Below are 14,046 nucleotides of genomic sequence, written 5' to 3'. Positions count from 1 at the left end.
CAGGACTTCCATTAATTATTAGTGAATCTGTGGTCCGTGTTCTGTTGGAGCTTCAGACACACAGGAGCAGCAGACAGCAGGATGAAGACGGCTCTGTGGCTGAGTGTGACCTCTCTGCTGCTGTCCTCTCTGACTCTAACCACCGAGCTGCACTTTATAGATGTTGGTAAGATTAAGGAGTGTTTGATGCACTTTGGTTCACAGGTTGCTGCTGTTCACAATGAGAAAGAGACGATATTTACTTAGAGGAAAATGCATGTTTAAACAAAAACATCTGACCAAATCTGAAGTGAGTGGTGCAACAGTGCCCCCTGTTGGTACTCTAAACACAGGGACATGTTGGTACTCTAAACATAGGTCCTTGGAGTGGTTGCACCACCTAAACACATGATGTTCATTGTTTAGTCTTGCTATGCCATTGGTCATGATATTTTCATATAAATACTCCCCACAGAGGCAGAAATTCACACAACTTCAAAATGAAAATTAAACTATGACCTTTGACCTTTAACCCTGATACAAGTAATTCAAATGCCTGTAATATATATTTGTATGTGTTTGTGATCATTAGAATGTCTAGAACATGTTTTATTTATTATAGTGAAAGATATCCCCAAATGTAAATTATTATTTTATTATTATTTTAATAATTATTATAAATGTGCATTTGTATTCACATTTATAGTTATTAATTTCCTCTGATAAGTCATAGTAGTACAAAGTAGTAGTAAGGTTGAAATCTCTTTTTTGCAAGTAGACATATATCCGGGTGTTACAGGGTTAAAATAATTTATAGATATGGGTAAACTTAAGAAACGTTTCAAAAACAAAATAATAAATAGCTATACAGAGTAAGAATGACAATAAAGTGTTATTGGGATTTTGGCCAAGATTGTTTAACTGTTTATGAACTGTTATTTTTATTTTAAATTATTATTACTGTTGGTTTTATTAGCATATTGTTTTGCATATGGGAGGGGGGGGTAGTGCCAAATTCATTAGTGTTAATGTGGGCGTCTGAGAACCACAGTGAACCATCACCAGACGCTAATATGTGGTCGGCCTCGTATTTGTTCAGTTCTGTTTGTTGTTTACTGAGGGTAAATGAGGACATCGTATCGATCTCCTTCAGCCAGGGCCTGGATTAATCATTGAGTCATTCTAAGCAAGCCAGTGGTTCTCGACCAGTGGTCCAGCCAGTGGTCCTTGGGGGGGGGGCTTTGAGAGGCTACATCTCATCAAATGGTGGTCCGTGGCTCAAATGCCCGATAAATAATGGACCTCCTTCCTATGAAAAGTGTTGAAAACCACTGATTTAACACTAGCACGTCGGAGCGGTCTTTCTGACCGATTTTGAAATTTTGAAGTGGATTTTCTTGGCCCATGAAGTCCTGAGAAAGTTCCCCTTGCATGACTTTTTCTAAATGTTCGATTCAAATCATCTCTGTTTTTTTTTCCATCTGAAACGTTTTGTAAATATGATTTTAGACATTATACCTACTATGACTGTACTTTTTCGGTCACATTGACCGTCTTCACCCTTTCTCCCCCCGCAAGCAGTGAAGTTACATTACGAATGTACTCACAGCATAGACTAAATGTTGTTTTAGAGGTTATATTTGTTCAATTATCCTGGAATAATAAAGTTTATAGCATGGTCTGTTTGACCCGACCGACATTTCCTTTCCATGGAGCGAGAATGCTTGCTGATGCGCGATTCCAAACAAAAATGACTGCAGTGTTTGAAATCAGTCCAACCCGATAGACTTCCCGAACCTCTAAATGTTTTGTCAGTGAAAAGATGCGGAAGTGCATTTTAGATAACGCTGTAGCACTATTTGTGGCGGTGATGCGTCACATGACTTGATCTATCCTATGGTGTATATATAAACCGTGCTGCTATAAAACTTCTGCTACGGACCTCTCTGCTGGCACATTCAATCAAATATATATAAATTACATCGATCATAGGCAGCGGGTATGTAAGGCTAGGCAAGAATTAGCCTTCCCAAAAACCTACCCAATGGTAATACAAAGTCGGACAGTGTTTTATCCGCTCCCAAACTTTTTCGGGAGAAATAAACAGACATTGTTTGTGACTTTATTTTTCGGAGGGCACGCTAAACGAACAGTGTAAAAATGACATCGATGACATTAATCATTCCAACGCGATAGACCTCCCTCCCTATAATGTTTCCCCTCTATATAAAAATGACAATATATAACTCTAATGTCGTATTTCGTCTCACTCTGAGCAATGTGCCTGACTCTGGCGTGTGGTAGCCTATTTTATTGTCTCAATACAAAGTCGGACAGTGTTTGCTGCACAAGGGTATTCAATATAGCGCTCACATCGTCACTATAATTATAGTTTGGTAAACTGAAATGAAAAAGAAAAAATAACTTGAGTTGTCCTGTCAGTTGAAACTGCTGCCTTGAATTAGTTGGAATGTAACATTTAGAAGACAATGGCAAGCCGTCAACGGGTGCAGGGAGGTGTGAAGATCATTAGACGAGTGGGGGAGAGAATGGCCAATCAAATCGCACGAAAAACACGGTCATCCTGACCGTTAGCCGTCATAGTAGAAGAGAATTTATTTCAGACATGCTAGTGTTAAGCAACAGAGAAGGCATGGTCACATTTAGGCCCAGGCCACACTACTCTGGATCTTTTGCAAAACGGATATTTTCGTCCTCCGTTTTAGAAAAAAATCCCTGGCCATACGACAGAGATATCTATGTCCACACCCAAACGCAGAAACGCATTGAACACAGGATAAAATCACTGCAGTAGCAGGTTTCAATTGTAGGCTATATTATACTTGATTTTATATTTACACTTATGGTGCCAATCATATTTTTTAATGAAGGAATAAGTACCGCATTTCAGCATGTCACACTATGTGCGTAAATCTCCAAATCCCGACTCTCGACTTTTCTCTCCATATAATTTAAAAATGATAAACACTTTACCATTGCTCTGGCGACTTGGCAAGTCCTGCACAAAAATGAATAGCATAGTCAGACCTATAGAAGTGTCCACAACCAGTTGTGAGCTTGTAGAGTGGCTATATTTTCGAGCTGTATAATAAATGTCACGTTATAATGTGTAGGCTAATACAAGTTCACGCGCGCACATTGTCAGCATGTAGGGAGTGAGATGCAGTCCATGGTGCGCCCTTAATTACCTAAACATGAGAGAGATGTGCCACACCACGCATAGACTTGTTGGTGTATAGGCTACTGCGCAATGGAATTTGGCCTGGGTCCTTATAGGTTAATATCCACAGTTTATCCATAGCGTTCCGCAATTAACCTATTGTTCAAGCTTCGCACTCCAATACAAATGAAACTATTTGAATAAAGGTTGTACACGTCACATCAGTGAAATTAACCTTTGGGAAAATCCCTAATTGAGAGAGTGTAGGCCTAGCAAGCGCACCACAGATCATATAGGCTGCATGGCTAATATACTTGGGCACTACCCATCTCTCTATATCATTTGATAAAGGCATATTAAAAACATGACTTGTACACCCAATGAAAATATAAACTTCACGGAATATATACCACTTCGAATTATAACAATCGGTTGAAGATTGTCTGAATATCGCACAAGTAAAATCTCAACTTCTTTGCGCAATGGGCCATTGCGCTGAGGACTGGCAGTGTTTTACCTATACTTGTGAGGACCTCTGCTTGGATTCATGGACGGCACCGACGATCTGCAAGCTCACAACGCGCTGCATGTGGACGCAACACTTGGAGCTTGTAGATACACGGAATGACGATAAACATTTCACAGAATATATACCACTTTGAATTAAAACAATCGGTTGTGCTTAGCACTCGGCACCAATACAAATGAAATCACCAGTCCGCACTGGACTAGTAGGCTGATATATGTATTATTGGATGCAGCAGAGCAGAGCCTTTGCTCGCTGCAGTTGATGCAATGATAAGTTTTAAAGTTGTTAACAGTGATATATAAACATGAACAATTGGATAGATATCTGTGTAGTTTCCATGCAGGCACAAGCTGCATTTCTCACCTAATTATAGTAAAAATTATATGCGCTAATAAGCGGTGACATCATCGTTTCTCAAAAGCTCCGTTTTGCATGACTACACAGCTCCACCGATCCGGATATTTTCGAAAATCTTCACTTATTTATCCGTTTAAAAAAACCTCCGTTTGAGTGGCCGAAAACGCCGTTTGCGTGTGGCTGAAAGGCCCAAACGCACAGAGAAATGTGCGTTTTGCAAAAGATCCATAGACGTGTGGCCTGGGCCTTAGATGTTCCAGGAATTAATTAATTACATTTTTTTTCCACCACCGCCAGTGTTTTTCAGTGTATTTTGAATGAGACGCTAACCGGATGTAAATGCTTGGAGTGGTGGACGATCATCTTTTCTTTCACCCGGAAAACCTACATACACAAACAAACATACTACAGCTAGTTTTGACCAAAAACACAATCTGGGGACAAAAACCAGAGATAAATAAATCTGTTTACATTGAGGCAGATGGAGACAGAGTTCCGCTTGTAAATGTATGTATTTGGTTACTTATCTCCACCACTGCTAACAACTAAACATTGTAGTGTAAAAGGTTTTCTTCTGATCAAAGTCAAATATTTAATCCCTAATCCCCCCCCCCCCTTCTTTTCTGTTCCTCTTTTTTCTTGCCTTTTCTTTCCTGTCTCTGTCCAGATGATGATGTATATCTGTATATTTATATATTTAGGTCTATAAAGCTGTATATTTATATGTCTGTATATTTTTCTTTCCTCTTCATGCTGTTGTCTCTCTGTACAGATGATGAGGTATTCCTGGTGAATGGACCCAGTGACTGTATCGGCACACTCGTCCTCGCGATGGATCCTGGGATGCCGTTAAGGATCAGTATTACACGTTTAAGCTGAAGGAAGCTCACGAAGTGTGTCACCGGCTGGACTGCGGCACCGCTGCAGGGTTTAATCACAATGAAGTCAGTCGTTGGGTCACCAATGTGCATTTGATCTGCTCAGGTAACAAAACAATGATTGTTTATCCTAACACCGACTGCCATGGACGGAGATCTCCGTCTTTTAATGTCTATCTATCTCTGTGTCTAGGAGAGAAACCGGTAGTGGTTCATGCATCAGTAAAAAGGTTCCTCCTCATTTACTTCAACAATAGCCGCAGTCTTAACACCCTTTTATCTTGGATTCTAATCCCAGATCTTGATTCTAATCAAAACAAGGTTTATTTATGGCCGATAACGGTCGTGTCACTGGTCGTGGCAAAAATAAATCATGCCTCGGGTGGTCCGCGATCCTCCCGCAATAGGATTGCTAATCCGTGAGCTAACTTCGGGTTAAGGCCCGGGGTAATTTTTTAGAAATTAGCGATCTAACTTAATCAATAAAAACCACAGAAATGCACCCTTGGCAGTAGATGAGTTCATCTTGAACTGTAACTCTGTGAATCCTGCTGCGCTGCCTCTTGGACACTGATTTTCCCCCTGTGGGATCAATAAAGGTATATCTAAGTACATTTAAAAAAAAATCTTGCTCGCTCTCTCCTGTCCAGAGTCAGTGAGGTTGGTGAATGGGACTGGTTCGTGTTCGGGCAGAGTGGAGGTGAAGTCTAACCAGTCGTGGGTCTCAGTGTGTGAAGGTGACTTTGACCAGCAGGACGCAGAGGTGGTCTGCAGGCAGCTTGGCTGTGGAACTCATCCAATTCTCCAGGGGGCGCTCTATGGAGAAGCCACTGTTCCGATGTGGACCAAAGAGTTCCAGTGTGAAGGCAACGAGTCTGTTCTCCTGGACTGTGCAAACTCAACTAGAAACACCTGCTACCCTGACGAGGCTGTTGGACTCACCTGCTCAGGTAAAAGACAAACATTTAATACCCTTCAATGTCATTATAACTAAGATATTCGGGAAAGAGATGAATCCACTACGACCGAAAATGTCCCATGAAACTCGCGAACAGCGAGACCGATTTGTATGTTTTGATTAGACGTTCCATCATGCTCGTTTAAGCACGCCTAGATGGCTTTTTCAAGATTGCTTCCTCGAAACGACCTGTTGTATAATTTGCCATTTTAATATCAATTGACAGGCAATTTGTTTCACATTACAAATGAAGTGTAGAAAACAAAACATATAGGAAAAATATATACTTCAAAGAAGCATGTACTGTCAGGAACACCTCAGTATTTGGACCCGTATGCAGAATAACCCAGGCAACAACGACTTGCACTCAAGCACTTTTATTTAAACTCAGAAAACCCTCCCAGGGCATATATAACATAAACTCCCACTCTTGGGAAACACAGTGTTAAAATAGAGCAACCTAACCAATAACACAGAGTCCCTAATATACCTCCATGCTCATTAACCAAAGTCTCTTCAGCTTAGAAGCGCAGGTGGACACAGTCTCACAATCAGCCAGGGGAAGGGAGGCAACAGAGAGGCAAAGGTAGGGACGGCGGTCCAGGCGTGGTACGTCCTAGGACAGGACGTGACATGTACATGTCACATATGCACAGCATTGTACATACATGTATGTATGTAATACATAAAATGTACGTCATAATGTAACTCATTACGTCATATTGTCTCCTTATTGTCAATAAGGGTTTATAAATGTTTGTGTTGGCACCGTTTGTTTTACATCACCATTACATCACCTAATCAACATGAGTTAGACTTTAATATATTAGCGCCCCTCACTTCACACGGGTGTGATTTTTTAAAACTGTATTCTGTTGTTTCTGTACAGGGGTCAGGTTGGTGGAAGGAAAGGAAGGTAGATGTATCGGTAAACTGCAGGAGAAACCCGACGGAGAGTGGAAAACAATGATCACAACTTGGCAAAGCGATGACATCTGGAAGCTGATGGAAATGCATCACGTGTGCAGACAGCTGGACTGTGGCTCCGTCTCCGCTCCGACGGGAACCAGCGGTCTGTTTGGGTTCTGGTTCCCCAAGAGTTATTACGATGTGGAGGTGATCTGTTCAGGTAACACACGACGAGTTATGACGATGTGGAGGTGATCTGTTCAGGTAACACACGACGAGTTATGACGATGTGGAGGTGATCTGTTCAGGTAACAAACGACACAATTCTAAACAGTGTCTTATAGGGGTGGGCAATTTACCATTCACTCATGTATCGCAATTTTCAATGCCACCGTTTTAAAATCGAATCGTGAAGTTCCAAATTGTGATTTGTATTTTATTGTAGGTTAGTTTCTTTTCAAATTTTTATTTTGTATTTAATTTACATTTTTTCATGACAATAAGACTGACTGACGTTCTGTGACTGCATTGAGGTGTATGATTAAACTTGTCATGGTTTATATTGTACTTTTACTCAAGCACATTTTTAATTCCGAACATAGTAATTTTTTTATTCCACACCATTACCTGTAACAGGGTTAGGGTTAGGTGCATTACAGGAGCAGGACTGCTAGTAATAAAAGGCTAAAATTGTCTGAGAAATCTACATTTCTATCTACATTTATACTTTTACTTAGTAAAACAGAAGTGAGTACTTTTCCCACCACTGTCCACACATACCACAGATGTCAGGTTGGTGGGCGGAGCCAGCCACTGTGCTGGTATACTGGAGAGGAGACTGGATGGAGAGTGGAGAGCGGTGCGCGCCGATCACTACGACTATAAGTTCGAACTGAAGACGGCGCATGAAGTGTGTCGACAGCTGGACTGCGGCACCGCAGCTTCCACGACCACCATTAGGCCCGACGGCGCTGCCAGCAGTGTGGAGGTGATCTGTTCAGGTGACAGAAGGAATTTTTATCATCATACATCACATTCCGTGCTCTGTGCCCTAGGCTAAACAAACTCCCATAGACTTGGCTGGCATGTGACGTAATCTTCAAAATCCATGCATTGGAGGGGATAGTGCCACTCAACAATGACTTCAACAATGGCAGAAATCTATATTCTCTTTTTAAGCCTCTCTCTCTCTCTCTCTCTCTCTCTCTGTCTCTCTCTACCAGGGTCAGTGAGGTTGGTGAATGGGACCAGCTGGTGTTCGGGCAGAGTGGAGGTGAAGTCTAACCAGTCGTAGGTCTCGGTGTGTGAAGCTGACTTTGACCGGCACGATGCGGAGGTGGCCTGTGGGCAGCTTGGCTGTGGGCCTCCTTCGGTCCTCCAGGGGGCGCTCTATGGAGAGGCCAGTGTTCCAATGTGGACCAAAGAGTTCCAGTGTCATGGCAACGAGTCTGCTCTCCTGGACTGTAGAGCCTCAGACTCAACGAGAAACAGCTGCTCACCTGACGAGGCCGTTGGACTCACCTGCTCAGGTAAAACACCAACTACACTTTTTACAACAGGGTTCCACCGCGCCTCAAGCTAGGTTTATGCTGGTCCGGTGCATGTCAACAGTTCCGGCAGAGAGCTCCAGACTTCCCTCTGGAGGAGGAAGTCTTATATGACTTTATTATATATATTTCTTTACCATTTTATTCTGTGGTCTCTGTCCAGATTTCAGGTTGGCGGAACGAGAGGGTAAGTGTGTTGGTAAACTGACCGAGAGACACAACGCAGGGTGGAGGCTTATCTTCAAGGATGATGACACCTGGACCCTGATGAAGGAGAAGCAGCTGTGTCAACAGCTGGACTGCGGCTCGGCTGCCTCGGGGATAATGTTCCGTGCCGGCGGGAAAAAGGAGTTCATCTGTTCAGGTCAGTGGTTTTTAACCCCTTTCACGTCTAGGTCCATTATTTATTTATTCTGCTTTTGATCATAGACCACCATTATATGAGATTTAGCCTCTCAGACCCAACACTTTGAATATTTGTTGTTGTAAGATTTTGTCCACAATTCCATGCTGTTTTGTAGCCTACCAGTAGGGGAGATAACATCAAAATCACATTGCTTAGGGGGCACGCTGGCGTCTGTTGTAACTTCTTTGTCGAGCTTGGGCGGCCAATCGCGGTCCTGGATTCTCTGTGCATTCTCTGTGCCCTGCACAGAGAATCAACAAACGGTCTGTCGGAGAGGACCAATAGCAGCCAGCTGCAGCCTCGCCAAAAGCCAATCACAACGAAGTCGGTTAGAGAAAAACGAGGAGGGCCGCCCACCTCCCGCAGCAACCGGGAACACAAATAAAGAAATAAAAAGAAAGTTTGATTCACACTTGATTCAGCTTGTTCTTTTGTCATTCTCTAGCATGTCATGATCTTTGTGCTTTTAAACGTGACCCACACGCCCAAGACAATCGGTTTGAGTTGGCTGTTCAATGTTCATTGCAACGAGGAAGTCAATATGTTCTAATGTGATTAGTTTTACTGTATTTTTGTTGTCATTGCATGACTTTGATTACGTTAATGGACTTCTGGTATCGTCGCATTATTAGTAGTCTATTTGAGAACGGCGAGGAAGCCGGCCTAATAAGTCATGATCGACGTGTTATGTGGCTATATTTTATTCATTGTTTTCTACAGTCAAGGTTTGCCTATTTAGGCATAAAGAAAGAGAATGTCACATTGCTTTACACAACACAATCAAGATGTAACATATACACAATATGATTACATTGCTTAATGAACAACAGAGCTAAAGTTAATGATCAAATTGCCGACAGATGACGGTTGAAGAAAATCACCTCAATTGGTGTTGTCAGCCAAGACTGTATTGTCTTCCAATCTAACGATATAGTCACATTACGCACAGGTACGCACAGAGTCCTGTCCTGTCATTACAAGGAGTGAGAGAGAGAGAGAGAGTGAGAGAGCCCATAGATTAGATATCATATAGGCTATGTTTTATAAATGTGATACATGATGTGATCTCACATAATGTGCGAGTCAGAGCTAACGTTACTCAATGATCATTTGCCGTCTAATTGATATCACAGTAAAACGATTCAACTAGATTGCATTTGAATAACAAAACGTATTGGACAATATTTAGCTGCTTGTCAGAAAGTTCCTTCCATGTCCATCCGGTGAAACTCTGCCGTGTCAGGTGAAAAGAAGCAGCTTGGACTCCTCATACATAGAAGGAAGCATGAGGTCAGTCCGCTGACCAGCAGAAATCAGCAGAAAAGTCAGTCTGTCTCTACTCAACAAAAATGTCTCATGTCTAACACCACAGACGTCAGGTTGGTGGGAGGAACCAGCCACTGTAACGGTACGCTGGAGAAGAAGAGAGACGATGGAGAGTGGGTTCAAGTCCGGGATTCTGAATATGCCTTCAGTCTCAGGGTGGCGCACGAAGTGTGTCGACAGATAGGCTGTGGCAGCGCTGCTTCGGTACTAACCCACGAGGAAAGGATGTGGGCCCCGAAAACCACCAAGATCATCTGTTCAGGTATCCATTTACAATTTAGGCATTTAAAAGACACTTTTAATCCAGAGCGATTTACAGTAAGAAAGAACAACACATGGTAATACATAAAATACATGAAAATAAGTCATCAATAAAAAAATCATACGTAAGCTAAGAACATCTGTCTAAGAGTGGAATATCTATATAATGAAACAATGCATACACACTATAGAGTGCTATGTCTACATAAAATGCTCTTTAAATTACATAAGTTGAGCTTTTGCATACGGCTGTAAGGTCGTCGAGGCTATGGCAAGTGCTATGGGCTAAGATGGAGTCTGAAGAGGTGAGTTTTCAGACTGGCGGAAGATTGGCAGTTCTTATTGCAATGCGAAGTACGTTCCATTGTTTTGGAGCCAGAATGGAGAAGAGTTTGGGACGTGTGGAGCGTTGTCCTGGAGTTTTTAGTGAATGTTTTTCCAGCTTCCTTGGTGTGTTGGCTGATCTAAGTGCGCGGGAGTTTTTTTTTAGGGTCCTATCAGACTGAAGGTATGAGGGTGCCAAACCTTTGGTTGCTTTGAAGACCGGCATCAGAGTTTTGTACTCCGGGGGCCAATGCAGGGAGCGGAGAAGGGGGGAGACATGTGAGAATTTTGGCTACCCCCCTCCCCCCACACACACACACCTCCTATTTCTCACACACCATGACGCATGGAGGGAAGTAAACACACAAAGCACACTGGCTACAACAGCAGAGAGTGAGAGGAGTAGTAAACAAAGCTTCAAGTGAGTATCAGTGGTGTGTTCGTTCGTCTCTTGACGAGGATTGAGGAACGGTGCGGGGACAAAGAAGTTAACTCGTGTGTGCGTGCGTGCGTGTGTATGTGCATATTGTTGTGTGCCTTGTTGTCTTGTATTGTGTATTGTTTTGTATTGTATTGTATGTATTGCATCTGCATGCTGCAGGGCGGGTCCTTGGGGTCCAAGACACATTTCTCCCTTGGGAGACAAAATAAAGAAACCTTGAACCTTGATATAACAACATGCGGATTTATAGGAAATATATTCATCATCATATATAGGCCTAGCACATATATATCCACATATAGCCTATGTTAATCATATGTGGCATTTAATGTTCATATATTTTAGGATTTTTTTAGGATGGTGGGATGTCTGAATTCCTCTTAATCAATGTTAAAAAGGCCAAATTTTTTCTGGGCGGCGGCCGAACGCATCATGACACTAAAGTCTCACTCTTGCCATTTCCTGAAATTTGGCAGCCCTGCGTAGGCCAGTAAGGAGAACGTTACCATAGTCACTTCCGATTCAAACGGCAGACAACAAGCGCTCGCCTTCTCTGCTTATCTTGCACATTTGGCTGGCTTCGCCGACTAACGGCCCTATATATCCCCCTGGCGCTTAATGAGTTTAAGGGTAGGTTAAAAATATTCCAGACCATCATTGTATAGAAAAGTTAAATGGTTTAGAAATCTCTCTCTCTCTCTCTCTCTCTCTCTACCAGGGTCAGTAAGGTTGGTGAATGGGTCCAGTGAGATCTCGGGCAGAGTGGAGGTGAAGTCTAACCAGTCGTGGGTCTCGGTGTGTGAAGCTGACTTTGACCAGCAGGAGGCGGAGGTGGTCTGCAGGCAGCTCGGTGGTGGAACCCATGCAATCCTCCAGGGGGCGCTCTATGGAGAAGCCATCGTTCCGATGTGGACCAAAGAGTTCCAGTGTCATGGCAACGAGTCTGATCTCCTGGACTGTAGAGCCTCAGACTCAACGAGAAACACCTGCTCACCTGACGAGGCCATTGGACTCACCTGCTCAGGTAATATATCACCTACACTTTAGGTTTCGTTTAGCAGGGGTGTGCGTGTGCGTGCGTGCGTGTGTGTGCGTGCGTGCGAACACGCACTATGAAGCAGTTTGGATAGCGCTCTATACACCGAACTATTGCTTGTCTCATTCATTCCAGCATACCTTTAGTATCTATATGTTCTGATAGAATTCATACAGTTACTCAAGTAAATAAATAGCAGCAAACAGGAGAAACAAAGGACATCATCTCCTGTATGTCAACAGATAAACCGACCTGTTGCACAGCTGTAGGCTACTCTACCTACTACTCTATATCATGGCGGCCCCCTACGGTCGCAGCCCACCGGGAATATGCCCGTTACGTCCTACGGCCAGTCCAGCCCTGCTCCCAGGGCCAAATTAGCCATTGGGGCCCTTGGGGTCCTTCAGTGAAACGGGACTGGGCGGTACTGGGTTTGAGGCCCAGAAGAATTGGCTGATGATTGTGTTAAATTTTCAAAACAAAATGCCGGTACATTCCATACATTTGAGGGAAAAAAAGAATTATACAACTTTTGGGTCCACATTTTTAATTTGGGTCACAGACTCTTACCAACAACCAAACATTATTGTCTGTAGCCTAAAAAGGTTTTCTTCTAATTAAACTCATATTTCTACTTTTTCTTCTTCACTAACCCGTTCGGTATCTGGAATGCTCGCCTTAAAACCTGCTCGCCCTAGTTTTTTTTCCGCCGACCGCTCAGTGTGGCGGTTCTTGTATTTTTGTATCTGTTATACTGAGAATGAGGTTAGAAATAAGTGTATGGTTAGGCATAGAACTTTATACTATAACGGTTAAGGTTGGGAATAAGGTTAGGTTTAACCGTTTAAGCATAGTTTACTGAGGCTATGCTTAGGAATACGATGCTGAGCAGTTCTGTCTGCGTGACTGTGTGTTTTTTTTTTAAAGATAGTTTTTTTGGCTGTTCTGCCTTTATTGATAGTACAAGTGAAGAATGACAGGAAAGAGGGAGAGAGACAAGGGGAGAGACATGCAGCAAAAGGCGTCATGAACGTGGACTCGAACACGCAACGCGCTGTCAGGCCAAAGCCTATGTGGGGCATGCGCCTGGACCACTTGGCCAGTGGGCGCCCCGGGGGACTGTGTTTTGAGGCGAGCTTTTCAGTATTCATCCATTCTGTCTCTGCGTAGAGTTCAGGTTGGTGGGAGGACCCAGCGACTGTGACGGTGTGCTGGAGATGCAGTTGTGGGGAAGGTGGAGGCCGACGGTCGAGCGCTACGACGACTGGGACATGAAGGACACGCACGTGCTGTGCAGACAGCTGGGCTGTGGCCACGCTCTCCACACGGCCAGCAGAAGGAGCTCCGAACGCCACGCAGTGTGGCGTACGATTTCCAACTGCCACGGACATGAGTCTACGGCCAAGGACTGCATCGGGAAGGAATGGGATTCCTCTGGTCACTCCAACGTCTTACGGGAGATAACGTGTTCTGGTAAACAAACAATGACAGTAATACAGTATCTTATTTCATCTGTCTGTCTGTCTGTCAGCAATTATTTTTAATAACTTAATTAGTTACTAATTACGTTGTAGATTTTTATTTGTATTACTAAATAGGCCTATACATTGGCATACAAATGGCAGCAAACGGGAGAAACAAAGGACATCATATCCTGCATGTCAACAGATTAACCACCCTGTTGCACTCAAAACCATTCATTTTAACATGTCTTCTTCTCTTCAGGTCGCCCGGTTCAACCAACGCCAAACACCAGGTAAACCAAGACGAACCAACAACTGAACTATTATAGATAATTTTTAGCCTAAAATGTTTTCTTCTAATAAAAGTAATATTCATTTGTTTTTCTTTACTGTTTATTCTGTTGTCTCTGAGCAGAGCGTGATGAGAACATCAGGTTGGCGGGATGAACG

At 43.1% G+C, this 14,046-nt stretch overlaps 1 protein-coding gene across 1 annotated transcript; it reads left to right on the top strand.

The window, feature by feature from the left end:
• Positions 1-81: 81 nt before the first annotated feature.
• Positions 82-14,046, top strand: LOC306918080 (CD5 antigen-like; the record flags this gene model as incomplete). The annotated part of the gene is made up of 8 exons (XM_079530968.1): positions 82-166; positions 6,772-7,011; positions 7,577-7,792; positions 8,502-8,702; positions 11,816-12,121; positions 13,304-13,606; positions 13,859-13,889; positions 14,012-14,046. 8 exons carry the CDS (start codon positions 82-84, stop codon positions 14,016-14,018), a joined length of 1,389 nt encoding a protein of 462 aa, XP_079387094.1. The 3' UTR covers positions 14,019-14,046.

The sequence above is a fragment of the Electrona antarctica genome, assembly GCF_951216825.1.
Source record: "Electrona antarctica genome assembly, contig: scaffold_41, whole genome shotgun sequence".
Classification (NCBI taxonomy): Eukaryota; Metazoa; Chordata; class Actinopteri; order Myctophiformes; family Myctophidae; genus Electrona; species Electrona antarctica.
Note: the sequence above shows the minus strand (reverse complement) of the source record. Positions and strands in the feature narration are given on the sequence as shown.